Source organism: Colletotrichum graminicola, assembly GCF_000149035.1.
Source record: "Colletotrichum graminicola M1.001 genomic scaffold supercont1.3, whole genome shotgun sequence".
Classification (NCBI taxonomy): Eukaryota; Fungi; Ascomycota; class Sordariomycetes; order Glomerellales; family Glomerellaceae; genus Colletotrichum; species Colletotrichum graminicola.
In genome coordinates this window covers 945,916-964,646 of record NW_007361007.1, presented here as the reverse complement: position 1 = coordinate 964,646, position 18,731 = coordinate 945,916, and the positions used below count along the sequence as shown (strand labels likewise).

Here is an 18,731-nt window from a genome sequence, read left to right as displayed (position 1 = left end):
CTAGCCAATGGACGTGATCAGAAACTTGGATAACGCCCAAATAATCATTATTTGAGAATGTCCAAATGCTGGAATGCATGGTATATCGAGGGCGGGCTGCGAATCAGTGACATGAAGGTACCCGGGGGCCGGGTATCAGACTACCAGCCATGTTGGCCACCTACTTACTTGGATTACCAGCCGACAATGAAGTATTGATCTTGACCATGATTGGAATTAAAGAGCCACGTACCTGAATAAGAGCGATCTTCTACCACCTAAGTTACCCAGGAATTTTATTTATCAAGCCTGCTACGCGTAACGCTAAAGCCCCCTCTTCACAGAGGGTGCAAAGAAACAAAGAAAGGGGGCTACAGAGAGTGTACAATACAGTACCCAACCTATTTTACTAACAAAACCATGTTATCAAAGGAGGAAAACTAGCTAAAAGTCTTCAAAACCTTCCCAAGTGAATCCTATTACTCCGCTCTTCCCTCTTGTGTGGAGGCTCAGCTACGCGCGTAGCTAATGTCTACCAAATCAAAGGGAGTGCATAGTTTCTAGTGAATGTTAACTTATGCCTTTCCGATGAAATGCACAAGGTCCAGAAGTTTAACATTCTCAGACAAAAAGTTGCCAAGGCTCAAGTGGTTTGTGGGTAAGCAACAATTCATTGCATTATCTAGATTATAAATATCTTTATTCTTCCCTCGATTTCAAGGGAACGTTCAATCATGTACAATTAAATTGAAATAATGTTCTCGTTTCGCACCAAGAGCAGCAGAGATTTACTCGAGGAAAAAAGCGCTGGGGCCGGTGTAGCTCTCGACCCAGGCGTTGGGCTCGTTGGTGATGACGAAGTCCGAGCTGGGGAGGACGTGGGAGCCGGTGCGGAAGCTGAGGCGGCTGACCTGCTGGTAGACGGTGAGGGTAGCGGCACCGTCGTTGCGGACGAAGTCGAAGGTGCGGGTGGAGTTTGTGCATGAGGCGCCCTTGATATCGGGGATAATGTTGGGGCCGCCGGCGCCGGGGATGGCAGAGACACGGGCCGCGCACTGAACGCCGATGGTCTCTTCGGGCCGGGAGACGTTGAAGCCGATGCTGGGGAAAGCGCTTTAGTAAACCTGCGTTGCGATTTCCATGATGTGCCGGGGGGTTCAACTTACGTGCACTGTGTGCTGTGGCCGAGGCAACCGGCGCCGAAGTCAGAGACGCTGAACTTGACGATGCTCTTGTCAATAACAGCGGCGGCGGCGGCGACGGCGGCAGAGGAGAGGATGACGGAGAACTTCATATTGACGGTTTGTTGAGGTTATGTGTATTGGAAAGTAAGTGGTGTATTAGAAGATAAAGTGTAATAGTGAGCTGGTGGTAGGACCTGATTGCTAGGGACGACGACACTGACAGCAGTTTATATATACTTTGTTTAGGCAATAACTGGCCCTGGTCAATACGAAGAATAGCAACGCTGTCTGTTCATCGGTGGCAATGATTATCGTCACCGGCGATCGGTGGACCCCCCAAGCTAGCCAGGCTCGTGTTCTACCTGCTTGCCGAGCTCCTTACTCCGTAGTTCACCTAGTAACGAGTTGGACGTCATAGACGTGGGCATACAAACAAAGGAAACATGTACCTAACCCACTACGAGTGGAGACGCGATTCTTGAGCATGTTCATCACAGGTCGCGAGTTGCTGCTAGAACTCAAGCCTTCGACGAGGCAAGTGTTGGAAACCCCGTGATGGTAGCACGAAGAGTAAACAGCATCCGCACTCCCGAAAGTTGGCCATTTTGCGGAGTCCTCAGAGGATGCCATCGCATTGGCCTAATTCCCTCCTAACAAGGGGCTGAGAACACCCTCCGAAAAGGGGGTGATCAACCCTTCGAGCCTTATTCCCGCAATCTCGCCCGAACCAACTCTAGCATTTCCACTGTAAATCCGGAATTCTCTCCTTTGAACGGGTCGAGGTCCGGCAACCGATGATCGCCGAATCAGACGAGCATCAAGATGAATGATTCTTTTTGAGCAGCTCCACGCAGTTCCCTTTCAAGTGGCGCGAAGGGACGATCAGTGGCGTTCAGTTTATCTATTTTGGGCAATTTAACTAAGTGGATCCATGACGGGCTCGGAAATAATCAAGCATCCCCCGAAGGCTTTTTTTCAGCCCAAGAAGGTGGACTTTACGTAGGCCAAGCTTTCTCGCGGCGTTGATGAGCCGGGCTAATGCCCACATTATACATAGGTATTGTGCATTCCCTTTTCCCATGTTTGAACATCAACTCATCGCCAGTCAAAGTTTCTAATGATACATCATCTGCTTATTCGACGAGCCCTTGGCTCAAGAAGGGGTTACGCGTCGTCCATGCTTGTTTTCGCTACAAACACCTTCTGTCGAGAAACAATATTCAGAATCCAACCCTGAGTCCAACAGTGCTAGTCCGCCATTGTTATATGGACTATCATAGCAATGAATTCATCATAAAATTAGGGCAGCGCATAACAAAGTTGCATACTTTCACATTCATCAGGATTCGGGTGTCGTACCACCTCAGCCCAAGGGAGAACCACAACCCCTATACGAGATCCACACTCACTGCTCCGGGGGTCACGGCGAAGAAAGTTAGGACACCGCCTATCAGTTGCTAGAGGGCATGGTACAAGAACGTTTGAACAGATGTTGAAAGAAGTTGTCCCCGCAGCCAATTTAGGCTCTGAGTCTGAGACCTGACTGGGCCGGGCCGATTTACCGAGACCTAACCAAACTCTGTGCCGAATGGGTGCCTCTCGCTCGAATGGTTTACAGCTTGACTCGTGGGTTGGGGTAACTGGATCGCCAAAGCAGCCTTTGCATGGGTTGTTGATCGACAACGGTAATGTGCCATAAGATCATGATAGTTTCCCCACAATACATACCTGGTACATGCTACAATCGTGAGCAAAATACCCAGCTTTTGCAAGCTAGCGGTGTACGCCGCGGCGATAGAAGAGAAGCTTCAAAGGTTTGGCCGGCCAATGCCCGCCTGCCCAGGGCTGTCTTTGACTTGTTAGCTTGGAAGATATGTTTGTTCTTTGAACGAGGCGGTGAGTTAGGCCTAAACAACCCCACCAAATACACCCCTATTATTCCGTGCCGAGGCACCGATCTTGGGGGTTGTTTGTCGGGGTCTTCGGGTTGCAAAACATGCCACCGCCATCTGTCTCCCTCTGATCTTGACATGACTAGCCTTCAAGACCTAGAACTACCACGAAAACCTATCGACCCATTAGCAGCCCCAGGCGACCCAATCCTTATTTTTAGACTTGTCACAGCAAGTCCCAAAGTCTAAATTACCGACTAGACTTAGTAGTGCTCAACGAGGTGTAAGCAGTGTTGTAAGTTTTATGTCTATGCCAAAAGTGCTAAAGCTTTTTACATCAGTGTCATAGTGTATTAGTTGTTTTGAAATAATAAATTAGACCGATCTCCTTTGCATTAAAGGACACAGCCCTCCTGGCAGCCGCTTCGGACCCAACAGGGTATATGGGCTGACAGTGCTGGCGTGTGAAGGTGCACAGTGGCGTCGCAAAGCTACGCAGCAAACACGTGTAACGTAACAGCAGAGCAGTAAAGAGAAAGAAGAAAGTGAGTACAAGTGATTTAATATATGCAATAGATAGTGTAACTGAGTGAAGAGTATATTCCTTATTTCTCTTTGTTTAATAACACAAACAGGCTGCTACTCTATTAGACGGGGATAGGCACAGAAATATATCTAGATCTATAGGCCCTTGGCCTTGTCCCTCTTTTAGCCTATAACATTAATACTCTTATTAGTGTAGATCATATTACACCTAGCTATAGGTACTTGTACTTTTTACTGCATATAGAATTATAGAGCGTTGTGTTACAGGGACTTGTCTATATGCAGTGGAGGTTAAGCAAAAGCCGATTAATACAATACAAAAAGCAAATGGGGCTCTTCATACATTTGAAGAAGGCCCTTACCCCTCGGGCAGACCAGTACATTGCGCCGAGGGGGAATCGAACCCCCGGCTCCCCGACGCTGCATGGTGGCAACGGAGAATTTTACCACTAAACCATCGGCGCCCGTAGATGCATCATTCCTTGCTCATTGTATAGTCCGAGTTGGGTGTGAGACAGAAATGAAGGTCGGCGAAGGTGGCGTGAGAATGCACGACAGGGATTTTAATATCCGCTTGCACTACTATTTTGACAAAGATTAGACCTAAAGGCCTCACTTGGTGAGTCTGAGAAATCCATGCCTTGATAAGACTAAATAAAGCTTATTTGTATTAATAGTCAGTATAGCTACGACTATCTACAATGAGAGTGGTAACATTCTAGCCTGCATTAACTACCAGATTAGAAGGCTCACTTAGAATACAGAAAAGACCTTTGGGAGGCTACACGGTTTTCACAAGACGTATTAATTACCACCTGTATACAATATCAGTTGGGCCTTATGAAAAATATTCTATAGCATGAAATGAATGCGGTCAGATACTCGAACCACCCCTATTACAAATCTCTTCAATTATAGACATTTATTTGTCCGTCTGCTTGAGTTTTATTGCTTGGGAAAGGTGTCTGCCGTTTCCCACTAATAAGGAGGGAACGATGATGGAGTGTAGTTCCTGACGACTCATCGTGATCAAGAAATATACCCATCACACAACGGCTGTGTCGGCTTCTTGGTGATAATCTTGCTGGCATCCCATATGACTTCTGGCGAGGTAGCGTGGATAGAAAAAAAAGCACTCGCATTCTCATAATTGATTATGCGTTGGCCCCGTGATGGATACTCGTTATCGGGCGATTGTTCGACATAATATAGGAAAACGCCGACGAAGAGCAGATTTCCTTTCATACAACAACTTCTTACAGTTTTGGGGCTCGGAAATCCCCACTTTTCAGGCATGAGGCACAGGAAACATACCATGGGCTTGCTCATATGTGATATCACAATTGTGGCAATGCCCTGGTGATAAGGGTGCTAGAAAATTTTGATGAAGAATAACATGAGTTGATGCGTTGAAGAAACATAGCTGCCCGATTGCTTAGCAACAAAGGAAAGAAAGAAAAGGCCTTACTTGACTAATCGCCTGGACTCTGAACTCTGAGTGCGGCATTTGGCTGCAGACCCATACAAAAGGTCAAAGCGGGTAAATGACATCCCACAGTCTTAGGACGAGAACTTTCCCTCGCCCCCGACTTTCACTTCTGCCGCCATCTTCTCGGCGTACGTCTCGATTCCGACCGCAGTTATCTCCATGACCCAATCGACCGCAAACGTCATGTCTTCTGAGCTCCCCACCATCGTCTTCATCCCCGGCGCCTGGCACAAGCCATGGATATTTGACCTTGTGCGTGAAGACCTAGCCGGCCGGGGCTACCCCACCGCGGCTGTTGCGTTGCCCAGCGTCGGTAGTACGGACGTAAACGCTGGGCTTGATCAAGACGCGGACGCAGTTCGCGCTGAGCTGCAGCGACTCATCGATGCAGGGCGGGAGGTCGTCGTGGTGGCACACTCTTATGGCGGCATCCCCGTTGCGAACGCCGTTGAAGGTCTCAATCACAAAAGCCGTGTTGCCAAAAAGAAGACTGGTGGCGTTCTTATGCTTATCTACATGACCTCGTTCGCCATGCCGGCCGATGAGAGCCTATCTGATTCTGATAGCGACGGACCGCAGCCGTGGCTGGATATCAAAGTAGGAGACAGACGAAACCGCATCCAGGACCTCGACGTGGCTGACTCTTATCACCTTCACATTACAGGGCGGTTTTATCTTACCCCGAGACCCGATCTCACTATTCTACGCTGGCGTTGAGCCTTCCCTCGCTACCAAGGCAGCCGCCGCCCTATGCCCCCAGCCTAGCAAGACATTCCTAGATAAGTCCCGGTTTGAGCCCTGGAATGAGGGCTTTGAGATGGGCTACATCTTCGCAGAGGAAGACCAGCTTCTGACTCTGGACAAACAAATCGACATGTCGTCCCAGTTCCCAGCCAGCTCCTTCACTGCTACGCTCACAGCTAGCCACTCACCTTTCCTCAGCATGCCCGAGACTCTTGGTAAAACCATTCAGCAGGCTGCACAAGTGGCAGTTGCAAGAAAGGCTGCTTGAGCCGGTAAATACGGGCAATTCTTTTGACGCTTCGATGGCAGTGATCTTCAAGCGGATGAGCACCTGGGCAGCGGGTCTACTGGTACGGATAGTGTACAATATTTGGATGAGTTCCGTACACACAGCAGGTCGAAATATTGACAATAAAAACGTGATATATTCGGCAGACGAAAGGAGTAATTGTCTGGAAGTCCGTGGCAGCAGGGTTGGCAAAGGGCTACCAGCTGTCACCGCTCGCAGCCTCCAGCTGTCCCATAACTCGACCCGCCCACTTGTATCAATACGCCTTCATCGTGCATTTCCTGTCTTGCAAAACCCGCCAAAAGACCGCTTTGATGCGAAAGAGAACAGCCTTCCCCCCACATCACGTCTTTTCCGAGCTGGACTTCCATCCAACAATCTAAGGAATGAGACTCTTGACGAGATCCCCAGGGCCAACGTCCGGTTCGGCGCCTGGAGGGGGAGCATGCTGGCAAGTGTATGCGTTCTAAGCGTTACATGAGCTTTTTGTGCTTTGGCAGCTGGTTGTAATTCAAACTATGGATTGACTTACGCAATCGGGATCGGGAGTAGGAGCAGCGGTAACAGCAACCGCCATCAAGGCGCTGATAATGACGAAGAACTGCATTTTGAAAAAGGTTTGGGTTGAAAGATATATCCTTTGTTGGACTTTGAAATGCAGAAAGATGTGTAAGGAAAATTGATAATTGGTAGCAAGTCCTGCTTGTTATTGTTAAGATGTGGAAGTGATGAAGAATGCAAACCTTGACTGTTGAGACGTTCTTGGGCCCTTTTTATAATGAAAAAGGGGTCTGTATCTACTCATCTGATTCTTCAATATACAGGGTGGCAGGGGTAAGTAAAATACCACTATGATGTTACCCCCCATAACCGACATCATGATAGAGGGGGAATATTCACCAAAAGTGAAGTTCTGCAGTAGGGGGGTGGACGTCAATTACCTAACCGGGGTATTTAACTTCGGCCTGGTACCATTGTACAATAATATCGAACGGGTTAATTCCGAGTTACTATGGCCCCTAACAAATAAGCTGAAACTGTGCTTGTATAAATTTAGTCGTTTGATTATACCTGCCTGGCCTGTGACTCTCCTTGACTGGAGGATGTCCATTAATCGCCAAGCAATGTTAATAGTCCGATGACACGGTGACGGATACTGGGCATGGGGATCATCTCAACCTGCCACTAATACCACCAAAACACGACTCGAATGGCAGCTGTCCTGACCGCTCGCTTATTAACTCACTCAATCAAGGCAATGTTCCCGAGTCCAGGGAACCGGGGTCTGAAACCTTCACTTGTGACAATGTCCTGATTCGTTAGACATACGTAGTAGAGTACATATATATCACATACGCTGGTCTATAAGACTGCTAGGAATAGTGACCAAATTCAAAGCTGCTCATTGGTCAGCATTCAACTCTATTTATTAGGTATGCAGCCGGAAAACGCTGGGCTAGTAGCCATCACAGCCGTGCCAAACGACCCGCTCTATTGGCTGGCCGATGCAAATGAAGTCATTGGCAAGCCTTCCGCACCAGCCTCTGCGCTACTAGGCTACAAAATGGTTGCGCCTCCTATGAACGATGACAAAGTCGTGACGCCGCGCTCGACTTATCAGGACCGCCAGCCTACTTACAATACGGTGTTTGTTTTTCTTTTGTTTCCGCCATAGTTATCCGTCTCTGACGTGCAGGGGCTTGACATCATCGCGGCCTCGCCGACAATGCATCTTTGTTGCAGAGAGATGGGTCAAAAGATAAGCATGCGAACGGGGGAGGCATAAAGGCTAGGGCTCGATGCGATTTACCTATAGTTACATACCCAAATTAGCGGAGTTGACAATCGACCCGGAGCCCGAGTGCTGTAGGATTGCTACAGGTCCACGTTGGCTGACACGCTGATTGTCTCATACACGAGTCATGTACAAGGGTACAAATAACCTTCAATAGTCTGCCCCGTAAATGTTTCCAATACCCTTCAGCCGTGATTGCGTTCTTTATTCTTATATATATGCGTTTTGCTTCCTGTCATCCATTGCTATCTTATAAAACACGGCTTCCTATAAGGGACGCATGTCGGAAAAACGACGCCAGTGATCCGGCAACTAACGCCTTACGTGTCGTGGCAGCCTAGACTAGGCTTAATTAACCCTGAAGGCTGTTGATATCGATGAAGATGACTACGACAACGAGGGTAGAAATTGGCCAAGTAACAGGGCAGTTCAAGACATACGCATTAGAAACATAACTAGGCTTCAAAAGAATCTCTCCACGACATAATAGTCCTGTTGTCACGATAGCTTCATACAGCACCTGTCAAGTGGATTATCATGCGCCATACCACGTGGCGTTGAACGCGGGTTGCCACTTATACAGTTACACAACTTCACTTTTAGGACCACATTAGGAAACTTTTAGCATTTAGCGAAACCAATGCTTCAGTGTAATTACTATGTAATTATAGGCATCCTTGTTATATATATTATGGCTAGCCTAGTGCGCTATACATAGTATAGACCCAATATGGCAAAGAAAACCGGTGGCTTGTTTTACTGGTCGTTGCCCCATGTGAGCTATCTAGGGCTAGGCTTTAAGATGTTACAATAGAAAGAGAAATGGCTTAACTTGTAGCTTTATAAAAAGAAGAAAGACTTCCCACTTGTAACGATGAGGACTACTTTCCTCAACCAGTATAACGTTAGAAACTCCGCATACTATATCCTCTCCCCCCAAAATGCATTACAAACTCGCACTTGTCACTCTTGCGGCCACCGCCCTAGCCATCGCCCTTCCTGAGAAGTGCGACCCGACTACAGCCTGCTGTACTTTCACGACAACTGCCTGCAATACCCGTTTGGATCCGTGCACACGGACTTGCAATGTAAGTCGGCAAATTGCTTTATCTATTGAAACGACACCCTTTTTATTTTCCTTAAATAGGTGAAAATATGACTAACAATGTGTCTTCTTTTTTTTACTTACAGGGCGTGGCTAAGCAAGGCGTCTGCAATGACTTGGGCGATGGTAGTTTGAGTTGTGATGTTTAGTTAACGACAAGGGATTTTACGGTCGGCGTTATTTTGCCGGATGTCATGAAGCTGGCTGATACCAGTGGTGAACGTCATAGACGTGGGTCACCAAAAGATAGACCCGCATAGGAAAGGGGATTTCTGCCCGGAAGTCTTCTTGTATGTATATTTGGAAAGGGACAACTACTTCTCTTCAAGAAAAACAGACGCGGCGGTTAATCACACTGATCTATGTTCTACCGTACCATGCCAGGCCCGGGGCCGTAGTGGGTGAAGGGAATGACCTGGAACGGCTCCAGGTTATGCTGGGGAAGCTCGATTCCATGAGGCGCCAGGGGCCTAGAATAAGCGGTGCTGTCTTCACTGTTTCTATCTCGAAGTACGTGGCCAAGGCTGGTAGACACATAGTTCCGCCGGGTGACTTGTTCGAGACGAGTGGGTTCCTGTAGACTCTGAGATTAGGCGGGCGAAGAGCCCAAAGATCCTGCTCAGTACTAGGTTACGGGAGACCTCGTGAGCGTAACAAATCATGTGACGCAATACATAATTTCTGTAGTAGAGCTTTTGTCGGGATATTCAACTGTTCAATGGTGGAGCCGATCCATAGTCACGTGATTTACCATCACGTGACTCACCCCGGCGGCTCACTTACACCACCACAAATACCCACAGCAGCAACCTCTTCTCTTTTCCTTTATTATTATCTTTACCTAGCTACTAATAGTTAATTAATACTATTATAGCTACCTTAATTATAATCCTTATAATACTAACACTAATTAGTAGTTAACTTTATAGTTACTACTACTATAAATTAGTAAGGATTATTAGAAGAGGCTATAATACTTTACTTACTATAGCAGCTTAGATTAAAGTATTAAAGTGCTACCTAGCCTAAAGATCGTTAGTACCTAAGATCTTATAATACCTAGTAAATAACCCTTTAAGCCCTACGTCTACTATATAATAACTACTATTACTACTATTAACTTTATTACTTTTAGAGAAGTCCTTTTTTTTATATACTACTTACTTACTAATAACCTTTATAGTATTTAGTATAATTATCTTCTTTTTATACCTAAGTTTCTTTAAGTTTTTTTTTTTTTTTATCCTTTAACCTTTTTTTCCTTTAATTATTAAGATTTTTATTTTACTAAGTTTTTATCTTACTATAGTAGTAACAGCCTATATAAGATTATAAGTAAATAGACTTCTATAAGTTCTTATCTAAATAAGATCTTACTAGTAGAACTAGCTATAAAGTAGTTAAGTAAGAACTACCTAAGTAATCTACTTTTAATATAGTATTTATAAATAAATAGCTTTTACTAACCTTACCTTTATATACTTCTAATATTATATTATTAGCTAGGTATAGCCTATAGTAATTATAACTCCTTTTCTTAACTAGATAGTTAGTAGCTAATTATTACCTTTAGTAAGTACGCCTCCTTTTGTTCTTAAAGTAAAGTAAAAAAGGTAGAGGTTACTTATATTACCTTAATTTACTTACTTTTTCTTATCCTTTAAATACCTATTAATAACTACACTATCCTCCTTACTTTCTTTCTTTCTTTAAGTAAGGTATAGTTATTAGTAACTAATATAACTTTTACTTAACTTTACTATCCTAATTAATCTAAAAAGACTACTTATTATTTACCCTTAAGTAAGGTATATAACCTTAACTTTTTACCTTTTTTCCTTTAAAAATCTTTAACTATAGTATCTTACTTACTAAAAGGTAAGGTCTATATACGTCTCCTTTTAGAGGTAGTATACGTCTTCTTTTATTCTTTAAGTAAGATCTACTATAAGGCCTCCCTAGAGTTATCTTTTTATATTACTAAAGCGTAAGGCCTCCCTAAAGCTATTTACTACTATTTATTTATCTATTATTTTATCTCTTTATTTACCTTATTTTTTACTTATACCTCTTTATATTATATTATTTATTTACTTATCTTATTATTATTTATACTAATAGTAGTAATTCCTTTAATATATAGATTTACTTTTAACCTTATAAGTAAAAAGTAAGTGCCTATAATTAAGAGGTTAGTAAGGCTAATAGAGGGTAATAATAGTAAAGAAAAAACTAAGTAAAAAGTAAAGTAAACTATAGGCACTAGCTAGGGTAAAGGAGTATATCTATCTATAGGATATTAAGGATCTATATCTTATCTTAGAGTATAGCTAGCCTTTTATTATTATATAACTATAAGGTATAACTAATTTAGCTAATATTCCTAATAGCCTTACCTAAGTTAAGTAATATAACACCTTAAGTACTATTATTATACTTTAAATAATATAATATAGCTTTATATAGCTATATAGTTAATAGCTATAGAGATATACTACTAAAGACTTTAAAAAATAGTTACTTAATACCTTTAAAAGTACTACTTATAAAACTATTATTAAATTTAAAGACTACCTAATACGTAAGGGTATATAGGTATTAATAGTAAAGTTACTAACTATTACTAAATAAATCTACTATACCCTTAAGGCTAATAATTTAAAGGCGTAGACACTTAAGGATATTAAAAAAAAAAAGAAAAGGAGTAAGGATTTTTACTTAAAGATTAATAAACCTAACTTTATATAAGATATTATAGACCTACTACTAGAAATAATATTAACATAAGATTAACTAGGCCCCTCTTATATTATTACCCCCTTAGTATAAGTTACTTAAGTCTAAAAAGGTTAATAAAGGCCTATTAATCTAGCCTTATTATATAATAACTTAAATTTTATTTCTTTACTATTTAAGTAGGTAAGTAACGCTTACCTTTACCTATTAGTTACACTAGTTATTACTACCTTACTTATAACTTACTAGCTTACTAACCTTATTAAATTATACCTTAATAAGATAAAGTATAGTAAAGAGGTATATAAGTTACTTAAATTAAAGCTTATAATCTTTTATAACTACTATATAAAGGCTAGGATCTAGTAAGAGCACTTTATAAGCACCTTCTTTATTATACTTAAAGGTAAGGCTATAAAGTACTATACTAACTATCTCTATAACTAGACTAACTTTATAACTATAGTAATATAAATAAGAGGTAATTTTAAGAATAAAGAGACCTTTTAGGCCTACCTTACTAAGCTATAAAAGACTAATTTAATAAGGACTATCTTAGATAATCTAGACAAAAGTAAGGCTAAATACCTAGAGTTACTTATTAAGAGAGTAACTACCTTTATAAAAATAGTTATAAGGATTAGTACCTTATCTAACGTAGCCCTCTATAACTAATTACTTAACTCTTACTATAAAATAAAAAAATACTCTTTTACCTTTTTTAATCTATTTTTAATATTTACTAGTGTATATAGCTAGCTCTAATTAGTAATTAGTAATATAATATAATTTAAATAACCTATATATTAATACCTAACTAAAGAAGTAGATAATTAATACTAGACTAACTATACCTATAACAGCTAGTAAAGTTACTAGTAATTTAGCTAACGTAACTATAGCTATAGTAACTTTACACTATAGCGCCCTTTTAATAGTAATCTATAGTAATAAGTACCTCCTTTACCCTTATTATTATTTATAAAGAAGTACTATATATATAGTAAGCCTAACTATTAGTTAATAAGGCACTTAAAAGACAAAAGGTAATAAGCCTACTATAAGTATAAAAAGTAGTATCTAATAGACTCTTTACCTAAAGCCTTTAACTACTTTATAACTAACTTTAAGAGATATAAGCTATTTACTTTAGATAAAGAAGGTAACTATATAAAAAGTAATAAAGATAAAGAATTAAGCACTACGTTTTATATATTAATAATATTCTTTAACTTATCTACTGTTAATAGGCTTACTTTTTTTTTATTACTATATAACTAATCTATAACCTATTTTCTTATAAAAGATAACTCCCTATATAAGAATCTATATAATAATAAGCTACCTAACGTAGACGTCTTTACCCTTAATAAGTAATATTTATTTATCTTATTTTATAGTATTATACCTAACTCTAGTGTAGCTAAACATTTAACAGCTAGATATAAGCAGTATCTTACCCTTTACTACTAAATAAAAGGAAATCTAGCTATAGATAAGTTACAGGCAGGTAAAGTAAAAATCTACTTTAGTAGTAGTAACTACTTTAAATTATAAGGGGTAATTAATATACTAACCCCCTTTAGTACGCTAACCTTCTATATAATACTATTAAACACCTTATTTCTATTTTACCTTATAAATATAAATTAGTATAGTATTAAATTTAATAACCTTACTAATAAGCTAATTTAAGGTAATACTATTATACTTACTATTTGTAAATAAGGCTATATATAGATACTACTTAATTAATATAAGTAAAGTATTACTTACTACTATCTTATAGATATTAAGTTATAGTAAATTTATTATTACTTTAGCTACCTATTAGTTAAAAGGCTTTATTACGTCCTCTAATAATCTAGTAATAAAGTTAAGATTATAGCCTTAAAGAAATTAACTAAGGTCTACTATTACTACTAGATAAATATAAAGGCGCCTAGTTACTTTAAATTTACTTTATATAATAATAAATATAACTTTAACTATAAGATTATTATTAATATTATCTACCTTAATAGTAACTACCTAGCCTTATATATAGTTAATACTATAATATCTTTTTAAGTAGCCTGTTTACTTAAAAACATTACTATAAAGTATATATAAAAGGCACTTTAGATATACTAAATTAATATCTACTTTAGCCTACCTAACTAGATTATTACTAATACTAGCCTAAACTTTTATACTAGTAAATTTAAGTAGTTAGTAAGGTTACTTTATATTAATATTAAAGAAATACTAATTAAAGCCTATAATAGTATTAGTAAGGTTAAAAGATACTATATACCCCTCTAACGTATATATAATATCCTTTATAGTAAGGGCTATATACCTAAGGTTACCTTTTAGCTAGCTATTAAAGTAATTAATAATATAGCTAGCCTAAATAGCCTAATACCTATACTACTAGTCTTTAGCACCTACCTATAAATCTCTAACTTATTACTACTTTTACTAACTTTACTTAAAAAGGCTAAAGCAGTAAGAAAAGTAATAAAGGCTATTTACTAAATCTATATAAAAAAGTAAGTTAATAAGGTAGTAACTATATATAATAGCCTAAATACTACTATAATAGTAGCCTTTCTGCTTTAATCTATAGTCTATATCTAGTATAAGAAAAAGGGCTAGTAAGGCCCCTTTTGCCTTATTACTAGTAATAGGACTACTTACACTATTAACCTCCCTTAAGGCCTATAAACTTTTTATTTAACTATTATTAAACTATACCTTAAAGATACTTATAATAAGTAATAATAGCTACTCTTTAAGGTAAGTAGGTAAAATAATAAGAAGAATAATAATAATAGTATAGCAGCCTTATTACCTACTAATATCTTTATGCCTACTAAAGAAATATATAATAGTATTACTATTACTATATACCTATAGCTAAAGTAAAAAGCTAGCTACCTATAGAGGTATATTAATTTCTTTAATAAAACTAGCTTTACTACTAGGCCTACTGCCTTCTTTACTACTATAAGTATAGCGTACGTCTTAATAAAGAAAAAAGCTAACTAACTATTATTAATTAAACTATAAAAAAAAAGTATTATTACTACCCTAAAGAAGCCCTTTAAGTAAGTAACTACTACTAAAATTAAAAGGCTTATTACCTATAAGGTATTTTACTTTATTTAATATAATAAGAATAAGTATACTAAAGTATAAATATTTAAATTATAAATTATTAATAAGGTAAAAGGCTAAAATAAAAAACTATATAAGAAATCCTACCTAGTTATCTAAGGATACACTAATAATAGTAAAGAAGTAATTCTTACCTAGTTACTTATAATCTAGTAAGCTAGCTAATACCTTATTCTTACCTTTACCTTATTCTTTATTTATAATAATAATAATTTCTTACTTTAGTTATATAATATTACCTAGGTATATATATAGTTAACTACCTTATTAAATTATATAATTCTTATATGCCTTTTATTATAAATATAGGACCTTTATCTAAAAAGCACTATTATATAAGTAGTAAAGCTGTTATATAGTATTATAAAGGCAGGCACTTACTAGTAGGTAATATATAGTTATTACTATAAAGAAAAGCTCTAAATAAAGACTTTAACCTTTAATCTATACCTACTAATTACTAATATAAAAAGCCTAGACTTTAGGATTATTAGTATATAGACTAATAATACTATTACCTTTTTAAATAAATCCTTCTCTACCTATAAGGCTAATAAGCTTACTAAGGCTATATTTACTACTAAGAAGAAGTAAATCCTTACTATTAATAACCTACTTACCTTTAATAGTAGTATAGTATCTCTAACTACTAAGGGGAAGCTTTTTCTTTAATAAAAAGGCTAAGGTAAGAGACTTTAACTTATTAATAAAGAATCTCTATAAGCACTTAAGTAGTACGTTAAGTAATAGGCCTATAGTGTGTATATTATATTAGTCTACTAGCCTAAAGCGTACTTTAACTACTTTATTATAGTATAACACTAATTACCTAACGTAAATAAAATTAAGGCACTTAACTATTATATTATATAGTAAATAAATAACCTTAACTATAGTCTATTATTTTATTTACTTAACCTTAAATCTATAAAGCTTTTTATTTTTATAAATAAATTATTTATAAATAATAAGGACTTTACTTTATAGCTAGGATTTATTATTATTCTTACTAATAAGGCACCTATAAGTACTACTATAAGTAATAGATTTACTATAACTAGTAATATTATTTACTTTAGCTTAATAAAGTATAAGTAAGTTACCTAAAGTATACTAGCCTTTAAGATCTATAGTATAGTTACTAGTGCTAACGTTACTTATACACTTAGTATAACTATTATAATAATTACTAACTACCTTAAGCTACTATATATACTAATAATCCTTTATACTAACTTATACTTACTCTATAAGTACCTTATTAAGCTTAAGACTATAAAAAAAAAAAAGGCTTATAATTAATATTATAGCCCTCTAGTAGTTATATAAGTAATATAAAGTCTATAAGGTATAATAAATATAAGGTAATAATAATCCTATTAATAAATTTACTAAATTATTACCTAATAAGGCGCTAAAATAACTAGTTAGAAATAGGATAGTTTAGATTAGTATAAAGGGATAAGTTTTTTAAGCTATATAACAGATTATATAGACAAAAAGTATTAAATACTTTTAGGCTTTTAATTTTTATTACGTTTTTAAGCTTTTTAGCTACTAGGCAGTATCTAGGCTATTTGTAGCGATTTTCCTTTACTTTAGAAAGTTACTAGTGTCAGGATATTCAACTGTTCAATAGTAGAGCTAATCTATAGTCACGTGATTTACTATCACGTGACTCACCCCAGCAGCTCACTTACACCACCACAAATACCCACAGCAGCAACCTCTTCTCTTTTCCTTTATCATCATCTTCACCCAGCTACCAATAGTCAATTAATACTATTGCGGCTACCTTGATCGCGATCCCTGTGATACCAACAGCTTTAATAGTCTGTATCCGCGTAGCCTTACGGGCGGCTGCTATCTAGATGCTTTGATAGTCTCATCTCCATTGATCAGTGCCCTCGTATTCCGAAAATGCATAAACTTCTTAAACTTAGAACAAGTCCTGGGCAAGCGGTTTCTCGGATGGTTCCGATCCGACCTCGACGCCGGAGATGATCACGCTACTCACGCCTTCCATCAAGACAACAAACACACACACCAAGCTGGCCACGACAAAGTGGCAAATCGTATTAGACCCGATATCGAGCCACGAGCCTTCGTCCCTCACGACCCAGAAGAAGTGAAGCGTGAGGACGTCGCTCATCCCCACGGTAAACATGAAAAGCGTCGACGGTGCCACGCCCAGGAGTCTATTGAGGATGCCGAGCCTCGGGGACACGAAGATGAAAGGGGTCATGATCTTGAAGATGAGCACCCCCCCCCCCCCCCCCCCCGCGCGAAGGGGTCAAACACCGGGAGGAGCCTACAGACGCTTTCCAAACTGAAGGTCGAAATGGACGCGATGTTTTCCGTGCTTAAGAAGGCTGACCGGAAGAGGACAAAGAAGAACAGCGCCACTCGGGCGTTGCACAGCCCCAGAGGGCGAAATCGCGGCCCGTTGCTGGCTGCGCTTGGAGGAGAGCTGGATTTTTGGGCCTCCTTCGTTGGAGAGTGGGTGGGACCGCTCGTGAGTGCCTGGATGCGAGTCTTCTCCCTTTGTTTCCGCGACAGTAGTGTCGTGGCATACACGACGCAGAAAAGAGACTCATACGAGATAGTGAGGATCACAAACGTCGGCGCAAAGGCTAAGAATATGCGGCGAGGTAGGAGAGAGGTAGGTCCCAACGAAATTGAACAGTAATTCCACTCCTATCAAGTAGACCATCAAGGCTGCCACGTCCGCCTGTGCCACGTCGTGCCCCCTGACTTTGTCGAAATTCCAGTTGGACGAGTACTCATGGTGGCCGGGGGCGACGGAACCTGCTGGATGGATCACAGGCTTTGCGGCGCCAGATCTCTGGGCAATTAAGGGGGTCCTCGTATTGTCAGGGTGGTCGTCTCCATGGCTCCCCAGTCGCTCATACCATGGTCAGCCGTAAAGACGAATGCTGTCCTATCGTCTGCCTAGAACGCATTCATCAATCTCTTTGACGCCCTGGTCACTAGCTTGATGTTGCTGAGGTACTCCTTTGAATAAGGGCGATGGAAATGCCCGGTAGTATCTATTCCCAGTAGTTGCAGGAAGAAAACCACCTTGTCCTATCTCAAGGCTTCATTGAGAGTGTCGTTTATAGCTGCTGGGGTAAACAGATTCTTCACATGGTCAAAGACCCGAGATTCATTATTGCCATGAACATGACGCGGGTGGTGTCGGCCGTCATATTGACGGTGTGCGCGCGTTAAAGTGTTGAAGCAACGCCTCCAGCACAGGATCCCGCTGCCTCGGGCCGGCGACCTGGACTAATGGGAATAGGGGACCGTCTGAACAGGGTTAACGCACTTCGGCACGGCCCGAGTTCCGGTTCCACACAACTCACGCCCCCCCCCCACAATGTCCAGAGTGGCCTGACTATTCAACGAGATGTAACAGTAGGATAACCATTCGATTGCTGACGTAGTGGAGGATTTTATCAGTGGCTGGGCTAAGCAGGAGACTTTGCAGGATATTTAGAGAAAGTATAATTTCTTTATAAGTGGTCTTGCGCTATGAGCATTTATGCGTGTGTAATATTATCACAACTCGCTACTGTTCATACCTACTTGAGTACTTTTATCTACTATGGAGGCAAGCAAGTGTCATTTTGATGAGATGATTGGATCGGAGCTTATCCGACAAACGATCATGTTTCAAGTACAGAGTATGCTGGGACGGGATAACGGCCGTGGAGGGGAATATGTCAACATCCGTGACTTGAGTGTTGAGGTTTTGTGTATTGTAGTTTGACTGTCACGATAGGATACCAATTCTCAGGGGACGTATTT

General features: G+C 39.6%; 5 protein-coding genes and 1 non-coding gene across 6 annotated transcripts; 2 read left to right on the top strand and 4 right to left on the bottom strand.

The window, feature by feature from the left end:
* Positions 1-767: 767 nt before the first annotated feature.
* GLRG_01192 (hypersensitive response-inducing protein) lies at positions 768-1,273 on the bottom strand (the record flags this gene model as incomplete). Its single annotated transcript, XM_008091877.1, has 2 exons — positions 768-1,080; positions 1,146-1,273. 2 exons carry the CDS (start codon positions 1,271-1,273, stop codon positions 768-770), a joined length of 441 nt encoding a protein of 146 aa, XP_008090068.1.
* Positions 1,274-3,984: 2,711 nt separating this feature from the next.
* On the bottom strand, positions 3,985-4,065 carry GLRG_13040. The gene has a single exon. It is a non-coding gene; the product is annotated as a tRNA-Gly (tRNA).
* A 1,208-nt stretch (positions 4,066-5,273) lies between these two features.
* On the top strand, positions 5,274-6,102 carry GLRG_01191 (uncharacterized protein; the record flags this gene model as incomplete). The annotated part of the gene is made up of 2 exons (XM_008091876.1): positions 5,274-5,687; positions 5,755-6,102. The coding sequence occupies 2 exons, from the start codon at positions 5,274-5,276 to the stop codon at positions 6,100-6,102; spliced, it is 762 nt and encodes a 253-aa protein (XP_008090067.1).
* Positions 6,103-6,502: 400 nt separating this feature from the next.
* Positions 6,503-6,730, bottom strand: GLRG_01190 (uncharacterized protein; the record flags this gene model as incomplete). The annotated part of the gene is made up of 2 exons (XM_008091875.1): positions 6,503-6,589; positions 6,656-6,730. The coding sequence occupies 2 exons, from the start codon at positions 6,728-6,730 to the stop codon at positions 6,503-6,505; spliced, it is 162 nt and encodes a 53-aa protein (XP_008090066.1).
* A 2,129-nt stretch (positions 6,731-8,859) lies between these two features.
* On the top strand, positions 8,860-9,603 carry GLRG_01189 (uncharacterized protein; the record flags this gene model as incomplete). The annotated part of the gene is made up of 2 exons (XM_008091874.1): positions 8,860-9,006; positions 9,454-9,603. The coding sequence occupies 2 exons, from the start codon at positions 8,860-8,862 to the stop codon at positions 9,601-9,603; spliced, it is 297 nt and encodes a 98-aa protein (XP_008090065.1).
* A 7,257-nt stretch (positions 9,604-16,860) lies between these two features.
* On the bottom strand, positions 16,861-17,166 carry GLRG_01188 (GPI ethanolamine phosphate transferase 1; the record flags this gene model as incomplete). The annotated part of the gene is made up of 1 exon (XM_008091873.1): positions 16,861-17,166. The coding sequence occupies one exon, from the start codon at positions 17,164-17,166 to the stop codon at positions 16,861-16,863; it is 306 nt and encodes a 101-aa protein (XP_008090064.1).
* Positions 17,167-18,731: the final 1,565 nt, after the last annotated feature.